General features: G+C 41.1%; 1 protein-coding gene across 1 annotated transcript; it reads left to right on the top strand.

Annotated features, from left to right (window-relative positions):
- The first annotated feature begins 1,104 nt into the window (after positions 1 to 1,104).
- On the top strand, positions 1,105 to 18,357 carry LOC117813213 (ubiquitin carboxyl-terminal hydrolase 2-like). The gene is made up of 12 exons (XM_034684336.1): positions 1,105 to 1,534; positions 10,137 to 10,184; positions 10,314 to 10,437; positions 12,099 to 12,210; positions 12,312 to 12,422; positions 13,565 to 13,629; positions 13,921 to 14,024; positions 14,466 to 14,546; positions 14,640 to 14,718; positions 15,362 to 15,469; positions 15,586 to 15,706; positions 17,535 to 18,357. The coding sequence occupies exons 1-12, from the start codon at positions 1,379 to 1,381 to the stop codon at positions 17,638 to 17,640; spliced, it is 1,215 nt and encodes a 404-aa protein (XP_034540227.1). The 5' UTR covers positions 1,105 to 1,378; the 3' UTR covers positions 17,641 to 18,357.
- The last annotated feature ends 1,642 nt before the right edge of the window (positions 18,358 to 19,999 follow it).

Raw genomic sequence — 19,999 nt, 5'->3', positions numbered from 1 at the left:
ATTAAAAGGCCTGGAGTTTCAGTTAAGTGAAGGAAGAACTACAGCAGTATGAGCATTGAAAATTCTGGTTCATCTTTATTCGACAATTTTAATTCATTTTAACAAGGAAAAAGAAAACTGATCACATAACCCCTCTTCTTAAAACTCTGGATTGGGAACCTGTTCCTTTTAGATTTCAAAGTCCTTTTACTTGTTTTTGAAGCTCCCCCACACATCACAGATCTGTCATTTCATGTTCCAGCTCGATCTCTGAGGTCCTCGAATGCTTCCTTTTTAAATGTTCCTCGTGTGTCCCTCACAAAGAGAGAGATTATATATTATATTATATTATATTATATTATATTATATTATATTATATTATATTATATCAGATTTTATATTATTGTATTTTATTTTTTCTGATATTTATGTGGTTTTATTTTATTGATTTGCTCGTCATTATTTTATTTTTTAAGTATTTTACATCACTTTCTTTTCTACTTTTACTTTTTTTATTGCTGTTGTTTTCTGTCTCTCTTTTCTTTGAAGCACTTTGGGCTGCATGCTTGAATGTATGTAAGGTAAATAATATAAATATAAATATAAATGAGTTGAGTTGAGTATTTGTGAAAGACTTTAATGCAAAACAGCTGACGTTATAGCTACAGTGCGTCATTATCAAAGTAATAGGACATGATGTGCCTGCTAGTCATACAATAATGGGGCAGCAGGGCCAGGTTAAATATATGGGACCTAAATCTGAACCCTGAGGAACATCACAATCTCTTTCATGGCTTTTGGGGGAACATTTACTCTGTTAAATCAAAATATAACACATTTAAAATCGAAGTATTGAAACAATCACATAATGTCAGATTTGATAAACATATTTGTCACAAACAAGTTATTTAGAATGAGGAGCTACTTTTATTTGTGTGTTATTTTACAGTCAACTACAGATTAGTGTGCTAAAAATTTAATAGTGTATTTTTACATAGTGGTATTTATACTTTCACTCAGTCATTGAAGTTCTCCTTTCACTGCTCTCACCACTTTCCATTCTGTCAATGAGAAAAGTAGTCGTCTCAGTTTTTCCCACATCACTTGAAGGCATCACCAGTCTGCTCAGGTTGGGAGGGAGCGTTCAGTGCACGCAGTAAAACTCCGACACACGACACCTCTGTGTTAGTCCTGAACACAGAAGCGCTGCGTACAGGTGTGTGACAGGAGAGACTTACCACCTACACACACAACAGGACTACAGAGCGACTCCACTGGGTACTGGTCTTCACTCGTCCCTGGACTTCACCCTCGGTACTGAACCCGCTGGTCTTCCTGAGTCCAGCTGCATTGTGTGACGCGACCGTCCTGGTATCGGACAACATTCAACAGCTCCACCATGCCGTCTCTGCGACACTCTTACACGGTCACAGCCCCGGAGCAGAGAGCCCCTCTCCCCCATGACAAACCAGACCTGCAGCGGAAGAGCCATCCGTCGCTGTCCCGGTCCAAGCTGGTGTCCACATTCATGGGTCTGATCATCAACCAGGCCAAGGTGAGTCCACCTACCGAGCTCTGTCTCAACTTTACTAAAGCTCCCTCTTTCCTGAGACCCTTATGTCTGCTGACTTTCATAAAGATCACCTTTTACTCAGACTTCTTAAAGTTTATACAAAAACACTTACATACAGTGTTTACCAGGGGCGGACTGCAGGCTTTATTCTGAGGGGCTCAGCCCTGAGAAGGGGGTCTGGGAAAGGCACCCCACCTTAGAGGGTTTTTAAGGGGTACACAAAGAAGCATTAGAATTGAAGGATTAAGGTTTGCTGGTTGTGGATTTTTATGGACAGCAATTAAGATCCTAATCCAAACACTATGATATTTGGAATTATTATTATTATTATTATTATTATTATTATTATTATTATTATTTAGTGTTGGAATAATGTGCTCTGTTTTAAAAAAAAGTGTTGAAATGTAATTAAGAAACATTTAATTCTCTCATACTGCAAACCTGGTTGAAGACTTTGCACATTCGGTTCTTAACAATACGGGATGCATACTATTCATTGTTTTATTTTGTGGTAGAGATAAGAGGCTAGTTTGTTAAAGGTGAGTTTAAGTTTCATTTTAGGGGCTCTCTGACTCTGCAGAAAGAGTGAAAGTAACCTAGAAGTACTATTTCTAAGGGAATCCCTTAGTGAAACTTTAAACTATTATTTTACACCCAGAAAAATAACTACTTTCACTTTTAAGGTGATTATTTTTTATAAATGTTGACTGTGTGTTTTAAGCTAGTTTAAAGAAAACATGACTCAGGAGCAGAATTTTAAGCTTCCTTTAAGTCACTTTTGACACCACCTTGAAGTTCTTGGAAACCTTTCTAGAGGTCTCACTCTGACCATTCGGCTCTTATCAGTCCGTACGAGGAGGACTGAGCCGTCAGCACACACACACACACACACACACAGAAAACAGACAGGGACAGTGAAGAAGAGTGAAGCACAGCGACTGCCTGCATGAGAGCAACAATCTGAGTGTGACGTTACTTACATAACAGGATGGAGCGCTGCTGATAAGGAATGTGTCCAGACTGTCACCTTATCATCAGAACATTGTGTTAACTCACAGCTGCCCACAGCTCACAGCACATTCTTAGTCCATGTGGGTTTGATGTGTTTACGTCAGTGAGAGAGAGAGTTATCCGGCTTCGCTCCAAGGCCACACTTGAACTCTTTGTCCTTGTTAATTCTGGGGGGATATTTTTAGAATCTGAGGAGCTGAGCTCTGAATGCTGTGCATACTTGTGTTTACACTGGATATAAAGTCTCCTATTGTTCTGACCTTTCCTTGTGCATTAATTAGCTTTTGATTCGACTAATTAGTTCCCCTACAGTCACCACTTTCTGGGTTAATTTGGGCACGGCACGCTAACAGCAGCAGCCATTGTCTCTTCAAGTTCTCAGTCATCCAGGTCATTGTAATTTAAAGCTTGATTAGAAACGGAAACTAAAGCTGTAGCCACTCCTCCCGGATTCACGTCTTCAATCAATCAATCAAGCTTTATTTATACAGCACCTTTCATACAAATCAAGTGAATTCAAAGAGCTTTACAGCGAAAGAAGCAGAAATGAAATAACGGCAAAACATATTAAAAAACAAAAATGGATTTTAAAATAGAGACTAATGCACACCGACAACAACAAAATATGTGTCATTAGATTAACTTAAAGCATTGAACTAATATAAAGAATATTAATTGTTAAAATAATTACATTTAAAAAGGGTAAGGATAAGAGTTTCAAAAAAAAAAGTTTGATGAGCTCGTTCCAAACATGAGCTCATCAGTCAGAAACCCTGAGAGGAAGGAGACTCTGTAGGACTGACATCACCTCCAGAGTAACACAGTTTAACCACCATCAGGTCAACATTTCAGCTTAGGGCTGCAGTTACAGTTATTTAATCATGCTTATTCATTAGTCTTATTCATATTTGATAGATCTATTAGGAAACTATATGAAAAATAGATCTTAGCCCAGAGTGAGGCTACATAATCGCTCGATTGGTTCAAACAATGGTCCAACATTCTAAGACGCTGTCACAAAAATCTAAGAAAAGATGCAAATTCCAGCGTATGAGATGCTGAAGACAAGGATTAACGTCATTTATTCTTAAAAAACAGCTTATCCAAGCTCCTTGCAAAACTAAGACATTCCCATGAGCCTCAGCTGAACTTCCTGTTAAGGAGAAAAGGTGACATGCTAACACTTAATTATTATTTTTTTGAAGTTATATTTTTGGGCATTTTTGCCTTTTATTTGACAGGACAGCTGAAGAGAGACAGAAGATGTGGGGAGTAGAGAGTGGGGCCTTGACATGCAGTGAATGGTCGAGGCTGGAATCGAACCTGCGACCTCTGCGATGAGGGCTATAGCCTCTGTATATGGGGTGCACTTAGACCGCTAGGCCACCAGCGCCCCGTTATAAAATTGTGAAGAAGACACAACATCATAAAATGACTCTTTCTCACTTTCTTCATCAGTATCATTCCTCTGCTTTGTGTTTCTCTAATGAAACACTCCTCTTCTTGTCCTCCTCTGGCCCTGCAGCTTTGGAGGAACAGATTTGTTGATACTGTTTCAAAGGGAGTGGCATATCTGGCACCCTGAGCATGCTTGCTTCCCTTGTCACATGTTACACAGCCCTGACTGGGCATGCATAGCTGATTCAGGGCATTATGTTCTCTAGCTTCTCTGAAGAAGTGCCAGTCAGTGAGAGCGCTCCTGTTCACAGATATCACCTCAACGCATCACCGACTCGCCTTTTTGGACGAGTCTTTTAAATCACAGGCCGCCTGCTGAGCGTGCCGAGCCCCGCTGGTCAGTATTCACAGCAGTGCAGCAGATTGAGACTCGCACCATATGGTCACCTTCAAATGCTGCAGAGAAGATAGTAAACAAAGGAAATAAGGGAGTAACGTTTCAGACAGGGAGACTGAGGGGTGTTTGTGTTGTTAAAGAAATACTGTCAGAGGAGGAGATCTGCTGGATGAGACAGACTCTACTGAGAAGAAGGAAAACTACAGATTAGGACATGCTAACCTCTTCATGTTTACTCAAACTGCAACTTACCTGAAGTACAGGTAGCTGACGTAATGCTCTGTTTACAGTCTGTATGTGTACATAGTGTATGTTATGTCCTCTTCTCAGTCCTCAGCAGAGGCTCTGACGTGTGACAGACCAGACTCACCACCAGTCTTCATGTTACACTGTTACTATGTTCCCTCAGCAGCTCACAGGGTGATAAGTCACCTGTAAACACTCAGGTGACGTCAGACTGGCTCTGCTCCAGGTAGAGAACACCAGAAGTCATGATCAGTTTTCACAAATGATTCAGCGTGCTGGACTGTGCACGTGAATGCTAATGTCGGGATGCATGACTGGATTCGGATCACTAAGGATGTCAGCACACCCTTTACATTTGTAGTTTCTTCAATTTCCTCTTGGAGGTTAATAAAGTATTTCTGATTCTTATTCTGATCAACAGGTCCCACAAACAGAACCCTGATAAAGATCAGTAAGAGCCTGAAACTCAGAGTCCAGACAGAACTGCAACACTCAACATCCAAATCCAACACAGTGTCTGAAAATGATATTTGTAGTTTATGCACGTTTTTGTTTGCAGTCATATGGATAAGATTTGTTCTCACATTACTCTAAAAAAGGACCAAAACACAGACGAAAACAAAAGAACATAGTGGGAAAAAACTTCAAACTTAATACCTCTTAGAGTTGTTACATCTGGGGCGGGAAGCTGAATGTTACACTGACAGATTCTAATGTCTGACATGTGCACAGTCTCTGGTTAGGACTACAGGTTCTGTATATGATTCAAAGGTGCCGAATCATCATCATTTTATTTATTTAAAGGTGACATATCACGCTTTTTTCATCAATATATATTGGTCTAAGAGGTCCCCAAAACATGTCTTTAAAGTATATGCTCAAAAAAACACTTTGAAATCAGATTTTGGTCTGCCTGAAAACCCCTCTTCTTCAGTCCTCCTCAGAACACTCTGTTTTCTCTCTGACCACGCCCCCTCAGGAAGTGGATGTGCCTCGGCTGTCCATCACGTTGATCTATGTTGGCTTACATGTTTACATGTTGGCTGAATATACACGGCTGCTCACAGATCACGTTATTTCAACCCTCTGAATCTGATCCAGAATCTGATCCTGATGGAGAGGCTCCTGTAGCAGGACCTTTCTGAAGGATTGGTCACAGATTTAGTGTTTCTTGTTGTTTTATTTATCAGTATGTCGACGTGTGTCTTGGCACACAGCTACGAACATGTTTCTATGTGGCTATGCTAACTAGCGCTAGCACTTAATCATGACAAATAAAAATCATCCACTAGATCTTCAAATCTGCAGACGTGAGGAGTAAAACCGACCTCTACCAGAAAGGCAGCAGGACCTTTTCTGAAGGATTGGTCACAGATTTAGTGTTTCTTGTTGTTTTATTTGTCAGTATTTAGACGTGTGTCTTGGTACACAGCTACAGCTACGACATGTAGCTATGTGGCTATGCTAACTAGCGCTAGCACTTATCCATGATAAATAAAAATCATCCACTAGATCTTCAAATCTGCAGACGTGGGGAGTAAAACCGACCTTTGTGTTTATCAAGGCAGCCTACAACTAGCATGCCTCCCTCCTAAGCTCCTTGTTAGCACACATTTGTGCAGGTAATGAAAAACGGAGGGGGGATTCAGTATTATTCTATACAGTCTATGGGCTGAACAAGCTCCGAGCTCTGACTCCGTGACAGACCGGATATTGTTGTTACGTGACAAAAACAATGAAGTCTGAAACGGCTCGTTTCACACACATTTATAGAAAGGTGGAGAAATCAAAACAGGGGCAGAATGGATTTTTTTCATTCTCGGGGGGTTTGTAGACATGCCAGGGACACATATTTCAGGTAGAGAACCATTAAAAAGTCCATTTTGCATGATATGTCACCTTTAAGTCCTGGGAAAACACATTGTCGGAGAACCCTCGTTTGCAAAGGTGCTAGGGTACAGACAACAACAGAGCACATAATAATAAACCAATCAGTTAAAAAAATAAATGCTTAGAGAAATCACATTGAGGGACAGTGGGGGTCACGAGTCATTGGCATTGAGTCATTTTGGGGGTTGTGGGCTGAAAAGTTTGGGAACCCCTGCTGTAAGTGTTTGATTGAAACAAAAATAAGACTCCAAATACTCTTTCTTAAAAACATTGAAATGCCTGTGCTGTCACTCTGATAATACTAAATCTACAAACCTCTGACTTATTTTTGCATCAAGCTTTCATCAGGTTCTCTCAAACTGGTCTTTTGACGGCGTAACACTAAAGGCATTTTGATTGTTTAAAAAGAGAGTAACTTGAAGGGTATTGTAAAACCATTTTTGTGCCTTAATGCGTCCAAACAGAGCCTGCAGGAGTTCTCGTGTCGTGCATTAATTTAATGATCCTTTTGTACTTGAATCTATCATCACAGTGTTTTTTATTGTAGCTCAAAGATGAATGTGTTTTAGACGCTAGAATCAAATCATTTGTTTAATTGATTGCTGTTCAAAAGACTTCTGGACATCTTCCTACATTTAGTTAGTTGGAATCCATACACTACCAGTCAAAAGTTTGAACACACCTTCTCATTCAATGGTTTTTATTTGTCTTAATTATTTTCAACATTGTAGATTAATACTGAAGACATCAAAACTATGAAATAATCTGGTTTTGCCATAATCTGGATTACAACAGTAGTCAAATAGGGCTATCCATTGTGTACTAACCCTACCTCTGAACAACACAACTGATGGTCTCAAACACATTAAGAAGGCAAGTCATTCTACAAATGAACAGTCCAAATTATATTTTTCCTACATTTAGTTAGTTTGAATCTAGAAGTCTACACACATGTGAAAACATCTGATCTGAGGTCAGAGTGTCTAACCTCTCCACTGTGAGTGCACCTCCTGTTTGAAACCACACATGAGAATAAGTTGCTCTGAGTCTGATTTTAAAGCGGTGCACTGAATGCAGAGGATTTTGATAACTCTGGAACCATCAGCAGCATTTATCTGGAGCTCCTTTATCAGCACATGTCTGGTGGCTCTGAGCATGTGCGTCAGTTTACCTTATAGATGATTAACGACACCGCCAGAGGCACCGGATACCACACTAACCCAACTCTCTGATCCTGGCCTGGAGCGCTAACGTGAAACTGTTCACACAAACATTTCAACACAGAATTCTTCTCACATTCTGAGTGGAGCTTTTCTCCTCCGCCTGCATCACATGCCGCCGTGATGTCACGTGTGAACTGTGAAGTGGCGCCCGTCAGTGCAGACGGAGGTCAGGACACACTGTGGTGTTTCATTAAAGCATGTGCTAAACAGTGGCTGATGGCTCGTACACAGTGCTGCGGTGATGCTGCCAGCAATGTGACAGTCAGATGGTATGTATGCAGTGGATGCCATACGGTCACGCAGACTCATTCACACTTGAGGAATGAAGCGGGGCTGCTGTCAGGCAGAAGTTTCCTCATACTGAGAACATGTGCGGGATGATCTGTGCAGCCGGAAACGCTCGAGGGAAGAATTAAAATATGTGAAGCTCCTCACATCACGTTCTAAAACCTGATGCACGTGTCTCTTTAATGACAATGCATCACCTCATATTCATCCGGATGTTTAACACGTTTGAGGTGACAGACACAGAGACTGTCCTGATCAAAGTTAGAGGAAGAGTTTCGCCGATAAACACCCCAACTTAAGATCTTTACTTTAACATTTTCCCTTCTATTGTCAGTGGAAAAGAAGGTTGTCTTTAGACGTCTGTATATGTTCCTACTTCATCCAATCATGAAGCTTAGACAGCAGACATCAGAAGTAAACTTGTATTCGCTGCATAGATTGCATCAAAGAATAATAAACTAATCATAATACACTTTAATATTTATATAGCACCCTGCCTAACTCAGGGTGACAAAGTACTGTTACAACAACAACAACTACACAATAAAAACAACGTGCGTACAAAGATAGAAACGAAACAAGACACAGGAGGTTATAAAGTTTAGCAGATAGCCACAAACAACTCGGGTGGATGTGAACATGTCAGGACAACAAACAGACTCAGTCATAGAGGGGTAAACAGTGTACAGTTATCTAATAGACACATTAAAGCTGCTGTGAGGAATTTTTGATTTATATCAATGTTGGTGCCCCATTGTGGACAAAGTGATACCTCTTATCTCTTGTTCTGTACATGCAAAAGCAGTGTTTTCATCAAAAACCTCACCTTGCTGTCTTCTAACAGCCAGATCTTTCACTCCAATGTGATTATTTGCCATGAAAACAGCCGAAAAGAGTGTTTCTAAAGCTCAATGTCAATCATGTGGTCTGACACCTACCCCCTCTGAGTGGTTTAAGGCATTAAAAATGACAACAGAGAAGGTATCAGTGTTGTTGTTTATGGTTTTGTTTGCTTTTGAAGGTCATAAAGAGGCATCAGTGTTGGTTTCAGTCTGTTTCTCAGCTGGTGGAAAAACTCCTCATAGTGCCTTTAAAAGAGAGGATCTTTAATAGGGATGTAAGGAAACACTCAACCCACGAATCGATTCGAATCCTGATTTCTGGTTCACGATACGATTCACTAAGATAATAAAACTCTAAATAATAAAGCAGTAACAGAAACTAAGATGCTACACTTAATAAATAAATGAAGTAAGGTGAAATAAAACTGTTATAAGAATAAGACTCAGTTAGAAGCAAGACTAAAAAGGTCGGTCTTGAGTTTGCTTTTAAAAATGTTGATGCTCTGTGCAGCCCTCAGGTCTTCAGGTAGGGTGTTCCACAGACGTGGGCCGTGATCATAAAAGGCTGCCTCCCCGTGAGTCTTTGTTCTAGCTTTTGCTACCATTAAAAGTCCACTACCTAAAGACCTGAGGGCTCTCACTGGCTCATATGATATAAGAAAATCTGATACATAAGAAGGAGCAAGACTATAAAGAGTTTTAAAAACCAATAAAATAATCTTAAAATCTAAAAGATACTGGAAGCCAATGCAGAGACTTTAAAATCGGTGTAATGTGGGCTCTCTTTCTGGTCTTTGTCAGCATTCTAGCAGCTCATGGTCTGATTTCATCTAGAAGAGATCGTGTTGTAAATGTTTTGTGTTGAAAAAGACTTGAAACTATTGATTCAGACCTCAAAGTCATGAAGAAAGTTTAGTTTAGTTTAGTTTAGTTTAGCGATGTAGTCTTCATTACTCATTTCACCTGACGTCATCATGTGACCTTGGACTGGACATATAAAACATGGGCGTAGGCTTGGTGATGTCACACACTGAAGTCAAACAACGGCCATATTAAAGACCAACTATTTACATGCATTGGGCTTATGCAAACAAGCTGAGGTTGGTTTGTTTGACTATATATTCAATCTCTGTATTTCACTAAGGGTCAAAATGTCATCAACTGATTTGAATCTGGATCTTGCTGTGAAACATTCAGACTCCTCTTATAAAGTCTGTCTCCCTAATTATTTTTCAAACCTTTTATTATTCACATTTCATCTAAAGTCTTCATTTTGTCTGTTTGAACAGAACAAGAGTCCTCAGGGTCTGGTGGGACTGAAGAACCTTGGCAACACAGTGAGTCCTTCCTTCTTTTATTTGAGTCTAAAAAACAACACCCATCCTGGTCTGACTCGCTGAACCATCAGCTGAGTCCGGGCTTCATGAAGTCATAAGTTCATATGTGTTTATTCTCTGTTTGTCCAGTGTTTCATGAACTCCATCCTTCAGTGTCTGAGTAACACTCCCGAGCTGAGAGATTACTGCCTGAGGAACGTCCACCGCACAGACCTCAACAACAACTGCAGGACCAACGCGGCTCTCATGGAAGGTAGGCCGAGACTCTGATCTGTTCAACCAGCAGCTTTATGAAGAACTGTTCAGACCTGTGAGCTGCTCTGTCAGTGTTGGATCACTTTATCGCTCAGCAGTGGGTCACATACTGCCGGTCAATGTACAGCCTTGTTCTACATAACGCCTCTGTGCACTGATTCACTGCAGGAGCTTTGAGACCTGTGTACTTTGCTTACTTTCTTAACTAATCCCCGGCAATTAGAAACACAATCAAAGTGCTTGGCTTAACCCAGTTTGTGCCGCACACACCCTGTGTTTTGAGGGTGTGTTGGCACAGCGTGTTCTCAGAGATCTCTCTCTGCTGTGTCTGCACATACCAGTAAAAACATATTCCCAGTGATAAGCACTAACAGGCCCAGATGTTTGTAACCAGTTACATAATATCTGTATTTGGGACAAAAAGCTGCCCACCTCATTTCAGCTTAACTTTTATGACGCATGAATATTTAATAATGTAGCGTCAACTTAATGAGAGCTTTTGGGCTTCACTGATGATGTCATCCCATGACTGTCCTTAAACCTGTTAGTGTCAGTACATCACGGCCACAAGATGACATCTGAACCAGGCCCAGTCACCGATGAGTCGTCTCATTAGTGTTAAAGTGATCTCAACTTTTATTACAGCTGAACACTGGACCTCAGAGTCCGGGGTGTAAGCAATGTCACATTGGCTAAAGTTAGCAGAGCTAGCACCACCAGACTTTGGCCCTTTGGCCCCTTGAAGGTTTAAGCACCAGGGCCCGTCTGTATGTCCACAGCGATTGAAAACAAGAAAGAAGCAGAGATAAAATAATGGCAAGACATGTTAAAAAAAACATTTTAAAAATGGATTTTGAAATGGAGACTAATGCACACCGACAATATAAAATATGTGTAATTAAAATAAGTTAAAGCATCAATTTAATATTAAGGACATAAATAGTTTAAATAATTTCATTTTAAAAAATAAGGCAAAAATATCAATAAAACTGAGTAGATAAATAAAAATGAATAAATAAAAATAGTCAAAATTAATAAAATAATAAAGCATTTAAAGCTGCTGTTGGTAGGAATGGTGTAAAACACGTTTCTTTTTTTCTGCTGGGTTTGGAGATGAGGTCATAACACCAATCAGTTCTCATCTGTAAGTGAAGTCATTTGAGATTATAGTGAAATCTATGTGTTTTCCAATGTCTATGTATCAAGCAATGTTATTATTCCCCTCATTCCCTTTATCACGGACCAATCAGTGCTACTCCCCGATCCTCCGTCCTGATTGGTCCAGTTGTGGCCCCATTATGTCGCCCTGATTGGCTGGGAAGCCACTACTGCCTCATAGAATGCGTGAAATCTGTAGGGGAGGGGTAGTGTTGACATTGGAAATCTCTCTCCGAACTGATGTTTATATCATGACTGCCAACAGCAGCTTTAAATCAATATAACAGTAAAAAGTAAGTAATAAAATTGTTAAACCCTACGTAGAAGCCAGACTGAATAAATCTCAATATCTGCAGGCTGTTCCATCGTCTCGGAGCGTCAAGGCTGAAAGCAGTGTCACCAAATGTTTTTCTTCTCCTCTGTATTAAGTAATGCTTGGTGATTCACACAAATCACAGATACTTTATGCTAACGCTCTGTCTCTTTTCTTTGCTGTCTCAGAGTTTGCAAAGCTGACTCAGAGTCTGTGGACGTCAGTGAACAACGAGGCCATCAGTCCCTCTGACTTCAGGAGCCAGATCCAGAGATACGCTCCCAAATTTGTGGGCTGCAAGTAAGTTCTTCTTCCACCTGCCTTTCAGTCATTTGAGTCAGAGGAGAGATGAGAGTTGGATCCAGAAACACATCAGGTAACAGTTTCTCCTTTCTCTGCAGTCAGCAGGACGCCCAGGAGTTTCTGCGCTTCTTATTGGACGGTCTCCACAACGAGGTGAACAGAGTGACAGTCCCTCCTAAGCTGTCCATCGAGGACTTTGACCACCTTTCGTAAGTCAGCACTTATTTCCCTCCACTCCCTCACCGTACATCTCACCTCTGATCCCAATAAATCACTCATAACCTGCACATAGCTGACACCTCACACTGCCAAGACAAACACAACGTCTCATACCTGAAACACTGCGCTGTGAAACAAACTGTAATCACTCAAAGCTTCTGTGTTTCTGTACTTCAATGTGGAAAAATGATGTCTCCTTTTCGGAAGAACTACAAACCCAAACATGACAATATTTTTAAACAAATCTGATACTAATTATGGCCTTAAAACTCGGAAATCCTGACCCGATCCCTGAAACCACCTCATCTGGCTCCTCTGGATTCAGAGGAGCAGCAGCACTTTGAGCCTCTATCGGATGTCTGAGCTCCTGACCCTATCTCTAACGGCTACCACCAGATCCACATCCAGTCCATCTCCGTTCCTTCACGGCACTGAATCTGATAGTTTCTATTCTAGTCAATGTGTTAACTTCCACTGGATCCACTCCGTTGCGTTCTGGCTGCGTCTCTGACCCGGCAGGTCAGAGCCCTCCTGATCAGATACACAAGACTTCTATTTTTGCCTGATGCTGGAGCACGATGCATCAATCTCAACAGAGCAGATGGAGCGGGACAGGAAGTCAGGCACCAAAACAAAATGAAAACATCCGGTTAATTTTCAGAATAAAACACTCTGTGTTATCACCAGATCGTATTTCACTTAACTACAACAACAAACCAAAGTCATGATGAGCGGAGCCAGGCCTGGAGTCAACAGGTCAGAGGTTTTCAGAGGACCAGAAAGACAACATGGAGGAGGAGAATCCTTGATTCAGTGATTACTGAGGGAAAGGTCCTGCTCCGTGCTGCGTTCTGAAAATGAAACCGGTGGGTGTTGATGGACGAGAGAGCACGGAGCAGGACCACAGCGGGTCAGAGACGGACTTGACACTAAAAACCAAAACATGACAATATTTTAAACAAATCTGACACAAACTACCGCCTCAAAACTTAAAGCTCCTTGGAATAAAGAAATAGTCCACCCAAGGAAACACAATTCAGATTTCAGTTATTCCTTGAAGACTGAATACAAAGTTTTGGGAGGAAGACAAACACTGGTCTGACTTCATTTCTTTATGTGGTTTTATTCACAGAGACGAGGAAAAAGGCAAGCGGATGTGGAATATGTACCTGGAGAGGGAGGACAGCAAAGTTGTTGGTAAGAAATGTTCCTTTATTTGAAGCATAAATACCTAAAACACATCCTTTTATTATCATGATGATCATAAAGTTTAATTATACAGCATCTTTTAAGATGAGAGTCACAGAGCACAGCTGTAAAGTGTATATCTTAAAGTCAGAGAGAAGAATCATAAAGCACACAGACTCACTCAGAGTTATTTATGAACTGTGGAATTTTAAGAGAGTAAAAAGATGATACCGTTGTAACGTTTTCAACCTTGCATACTTGTATTAAACTTACTTCCTCATCTCTTCCTCTGCCTCGTAGATTTATTTGTTGGGCAGCTGAAAAGCTCTGTGACCTGCACCGTCTGCGGCTTCCGCTCCACAGTGTTCGACCCGTTCTGGGACCTCTCCATACCCGTCGCACAGGTAAGAGACCAACACAGAAGCACCTGTAACTCACTCTCTGATCACACACAGCACAAACTCAGTCATTACCAAATGTATTTGTTTCATTTGTGGGCAGAATACGTCGTTACACTGAATCTAAGACACATTTATTTAACGTGTCAAGTTGTTAAAGACAAAAGAAGGCATTGATTGATGAGGAGTTTGATGACATGTCATACTTACTTAAATAAACTCTAACTGAATCCATCCTTACTTTTGATTTCTGATGTCATGCTCAAGCTCTATGCCTGGACTTGTCTTTGGATGTGACTCATGCTAAGTGTGATTAGATTAGTCACCTCAAGATTAGACCATCAGACTTGATGCTCAGATTTGAGTTTATGCAGCACATTTAAAGCCCCTAAAAACTAAGCTGTGGCGTTGGTTTTCTGTTTCCTGATTCATGCTCTGCCTCCACAGAAGAGCTCCGGAGAAGTGAGTCTCAAAGACTGCATGAGACTCTTTACAAAAGAGGACGTGCTGGACGGAGAGGAGAGGCCGGTAAGAGACTTCACGTAACCCATAATTTGTAAAGATGGTTTAAGAGAGTACAGCAGAAGAATCTCACCTCTGTCTTTGTGTTTCTCTCTTCAGACATGCAACAGATGCAAAGCCAGGAGGAAATGCACCAAAAGGTTCAGCATCCAGAAGTTCCCTCAGATCCTCGTGCTTCGTATCCTTTCATCTTTGTACCTTTAAGACTTCCTGCATGCAAATGCTGCAAACATGTTAGCATACACAAAAGCAGCTTGAAGCCAGAGAAACATGGTCATGTAAGATGAACCACTTCTCAGGCTCTTTGTGCTCTTTGTTTTGTCTGTCCTCAAATATCATCAGCTTTAACAGCATGGTGCAGCTGTCTTCAGTTTTAAGAGGTTACACCTACTTAGCAAAAAAAATCAAGCAGTGCAGCTTTATGTCTGACAAGTTAGAGGAGTCATCAAGAACACACACTGCAAGGTGGTCCAGGTGCTGCAGGGTCTGGTTGCTCTTTAAATGGTTGTTCAGGAGTAATGACGCATGTTTCATTTTATAGATTTAGAATATGTAACTTATATAACTTGAGTTGTGCTTTAGAAGAGAAGCCTTCTTTGTAGCAGAATTTATCTGCAACGCCTTGGAGGGAAGGCAAAAGACTGAGCAGTAAAATGAATTATTGGACCTCTGCAGCTGTATTTCTGGTAGAGCAATGAGCGTCAGGAACTAGATTTTCTTCCTTGGAGTTTTATGGGCTGGAAGTACTGATGTGATACTCCACAGGAAAGTGTTTGTCATTTTGAACCAGTTTGTGCTCCTTGACTCTGAGTTCCTCTCAGACCTGAAACGTTTCTCAGAGTCCAACGTCCGAACAAGCAAACTTTCCACTTACGTCAACTTCCCTCTCAAAGAGCTGGACCTGCGGGAGTTCTCCTCAGAGAGCAGCGGTGAGTACTTCCACGAGACGAGAGGAGGAGGAAGAGGAGGACGGTGTGTCCGCTCTCCAAGGTCAGCTGGGTTTGATGAGTAAGAACTGACAGTGAGTGTGTTTTTCTTTCTGCAGAGCGTCCTGTGTACAACCTGTACGCTGTGTCCAACCACACGGGGAACGCCCTGGGAGGTCATTACACGGCGTACTGCAAGAACCAGGGGCTAGGGGAGTGGTACAGCTTTAACGACTCCAGGTATCTACTCGTATATCATCACATTACCTTTATATATGGTGTTGTCTGAGTGTCATTACACTGTGCTGTAAAATGCAGATCTCATTGTAGCAGTATGAAGGTGTGTCAGCATGTCTGTAGGTTAACAGGACAGACTGAGTGATTGTGTGTCTTTGGAGTGACTGACATGAATTTATGCTCATATTTAAAGCCTCTGGTAACCCACAATCATCAAAAAAGTCCTACGTATGATATTTATTGTCACATTTATATGCTATTATATATATATTCAAAGTATGAGAACTGAACTTTAATCCATTTTTGAAGTATTATCATATACGTTTTTGATACCGTTCTAATGCTAGAATCAAGACCTGATATTTATGACAAAAAAAATATCCAACCAATCAGAAATAAAACACTGAGTCACGTGCACACATGTTCAACAAAACTACTCCGCTCCTGCTCAGACCGTCTCCTGAAGTCTCAGCCGGCTCCCCTCATTGTGGTCTTAGCTGTTAGCTTGTTTGCTAATCACGTACTGCCTGTAATCTGTCTGTATAGCTGTCTCTCTGCTTTTTGCACCGCTGTGCTCCTGTGTCCCTGTCTGCACATCCACCGCTGAAGATCACAGCTTGTTGTCATTCTTCTATTTTCATAACGGCGGTGATTTGGGGAAACTTTGGGGAGCAGTCCCACATATACTTCGCTCATTTCCCCAGGACCAGTCCACTAACTTTCCCCAGGACCGGTTCACTAACTTTCCCCAGGACCTTTTCACTAACTTTCCCCAGGACCGGTTCACTAACTTTCCCCAGGACCGGTTCACTAACTTTCCCCAGGACCAGTTCAATAACTTTCCCCAGGACCGGTTCACTGACTTTCCCCAGGACCGGTTCAAAAACTTTACCCAGGACCAGTTCACTAACTTTCCCCAGGACCGGTTCAATAACTTTCCCCAGGACCGGTTCACTAACTTTCCCCAGGACCGGTTCACTAACTTTCCCCAGGACCGGTTCACTAACTTTCCCCAGGACCGGTTCAATAACTTTCCCCAGGACCAGTTCACTAACTTTCCCCAGGACCGGTTCACTTACTTTCCCCAGGACCGCTTCCCTAACTTTCCTCAGGACCGCTTCACTAACTTTCCCCAGGACCGCTTCACTAACTTTCCTCAGGACCGGTTCACTAACCTTCCCCAGGACCGGTTCAATAACTTTCCCCAGGACCGCTTCACTAACTTTCCCCAGGACCAGTTCACTAACTTTCCCCAAACAGCTCAGAGTTTAGACAAACAGCTCCGTCTGACACCCGGAGCCGAGCTCCTCTGGGTGCAAATACTACACTTCAGCCTCCTCTGCTCCGGGCGTCCCATGGTCCTGATGCCCCGGAGACTACGGAGTGATAAAACTAATAAATGATAGAAGTCCTGATTCTGAAGTATTGGGACTCAGCACTCAGAGACCATTATAAATGAATAAATTCAGATTCTGGAGTTTTGATGTCTTTAGATTCAGAGTCAGACGTGTCAAACATGCAGGCTGTGAACTCTCTCTTGACCTGTCAATCAAAGAGTTAGGCCACGCCCACACAGTCCTTTTAAATGCTCTGACCTGTAAAATAAGATGTTTTTGAACAGAGTTTTTTCAGAGTTGTGGATGTTTATTTTCACTCAGATTTTCGTTGAAGCTTGATTACACATTACATTTTGAAATTCTTTAGGAATTTTAAATATTCCATTTATGTTTCCAGAGGCTTTAAACCCTGTCTGTGATCATGTGTCCTCACATAAACAATGCTTTAAGGTGCTCGGTGTAATAACTTCATTGTGTTCCGTCTGTTCCTTCAGGGTGAGTCCGGTGTCCTCCAGCCAGGTGCGCAGCAGCAACGCCTACGTCCTCTTCTACGAGCTGAGCCCCTCCTCACACAGCAAATACCAAACGTGTCGGCTGTAGACGCCATGCAGACGCGAGAAGCTGAACCAAACTGGGCCTGAAAAAGATGGAGTCAAGACACTGCCTGCTGCCAGAGAGCTCCACCTGGTGGGGAAAGTACTGCCATTACAGACTGACGTGGATGTGAGAGCACATTTTCACTCGAGTGGGACTGAAAAATATGACTTTGATTATGAGAAGATGGTGTAGAAATTCAGTCAAAGACACAACTGTGAATCACTGTGCGATGACCCTCTGATACGAACATGACGATGTTTTGTGTTTATTTTTTACCCCAAACAAAAGTAATCTTCCAGCTGTGTCCAGACCTGATTCTGAATCCACCGCCACTTATTTCTGTTCTGATGCACTTTCCACATGGACATTTTGATGTTTGTATGCAGACAGAAAGGAGCCTCACAGGCAATGTTTAATTTATTGTCTTGAACATAATGCCAGTAGATACAAATGCATCCTGTAGATGTCATGAAACAAGGCCTTATGGTTTCCTCTGAGTGGAAATCCTCCTGAACAGGTTGTTTGTGTCTCAGAGCACATGTTATTTTTGTACAGTATTTATGGACAGCACAGTGAATGTATCTGTACTGATGTAAAGCCAGACAAACCAAAGCAGCTGTGTAAAATGCTAAAACAATACTTCCTCCAGCAATAACGTTGCTGACTTTGCCTCCTAGTCAGTTCAAGCTGTAGAAATGATTAAAGTTCAATGTTAACTTATGCTGCCTCCGATGTTTGTTTTTTCATTTGGTCATTATGTGTTGAGCCAACCAAGAAGAAGATGAGGAGTTTGTGATAATACAAATATTGTTTGCATTATTGCAATACTTCTTGTCCTTGAAGGCCACGGCCGCTTCACCGACGGGAGGAGTGAGCAGGGGAGCATCTCAATCCAAAATCTGACCACTAGTGACCTCTTAATGTTTCCTTTTCACACTGTTCCTTTAAGTAAAAGCTACACAAGACATTTAATCTTTAAAGCTCCAGCCAGAAACTTTCTGTTTATGTTGATTTTGGCGCCCCATTGTGGACAAAGTGGTACCTACAATCACTTGCTGATTTTGTCCTGTACATGGAATAAGAAGTGTTCATAAGGAGAACAATTGTCTCCTGCTTTCTCTAACAAGTCAAACATATCACTCATTGAGAATCTGTGATAAGGAAAATGTAAAAGGGAGCATATAGTTAATCACTATCTGACACCGCCCCCTGGTGGCAGTTTTAGGCATTATAAATAACTATTGAGAAATAATCAGTCTTTTTTCTTTTGGTCTTTCTGCTTTTGTAGAACATGTAGAAGCATCTGTCATAGTTTCAGGTCATTTTGCAACCAGTTGATTTAATCCAGGGCTGCATGGTGGTTCAGTAGGTAGTGCTGTTGCCTCACAGCACAAGGGTTCATGGTTTGACTCCCCTGCTGGGCAGGTGCCTTTCTGTGGGAAGCTTTCATGTTCTTCCTGTGGGTTCTCTACCGGTAATCTCACAGTCCAGAAACATGCTCACCAGGTTCATTGGCTACTCTAAATTGTCTGTAGGTGTGAGTGTGTGTGAATGGTTGTCTCCATGTTTGCCCTGTGATAGGTTGGCGAACTGTCCAGGGTTTACCCTTTCTTTCACCTGATATCAGCTGGGATTTGGCTCCAGCCCTCCGCGACCCCGAAAGGGATAAGCCATCAAGATGATGGATGGATGGATGGATGGATGGATGGATGGATGGATGCTTTAATCCATTCCTTCCATTCATTTGCAATGATTTTTTAGAATCAGATAAATCCACATTGAAACAATATCAAAATTGTTGACAATTTTGAAAAAGTTTGGATGAAAGAATTTCAAATTGTTCCTGAAACTTTAAGAGGAATAGTTACTGGATTGATGCAATGTTAAACTAATTCATATTTCATTACTTAATTTATAGTCAAACCATGATGAAAATGTGTGTATCTAAATTGATACAGCAGGTATATAAGGCAACTTATTTACAGATCTGTCAATCATCATTTTATTACATTGCATACATAATTCCATAAAGCAACATACAGTCTTTTTATTATTTAAGAACATGTTTAAATTACATAATCAGGTATATTTAGAGGATAAATTGAGATATTTATAATGTATATTGTATTTTTATATATTCAACCTGCTGTATCATGATGATGGGAAAAAAAAATTCTAGGTTTGAAATGACTTTGTGAAAAATTTGAAGAAAACTCAAAGTTTAACAGGCTAAAAATGTTGATTTTATATGTTTTAGTTTGTTTAAAAAATAAGAAACTTTGAGCAATTTACACCAAAATGCCTCATGTATACAATATTATACAAATTAAAACTCATATATGAAAATTGCTATTTAATTTTT

This window comes from Notolabrus celidotus, chromosome 5 (genome assembly GCF_009762535.1).
Source record: "Notolabrus celidotus isolate fNotCel1 chromosome 5, fNotCel1.pri, whole genome shotgun sequence".
In the NCBI taxonomy this organism is placed as follows: Eukaryota; Metazoa; Chordata; class Actinopteri; order Labriformes; family Labridae; genus Notolabrus; species Notolabrus celidotus.
The sequence above is the reverse complement of the archived record's forward strand: the minus strand, read 5'-3'. Positions and strand labels throughout refer to the sequence as shown.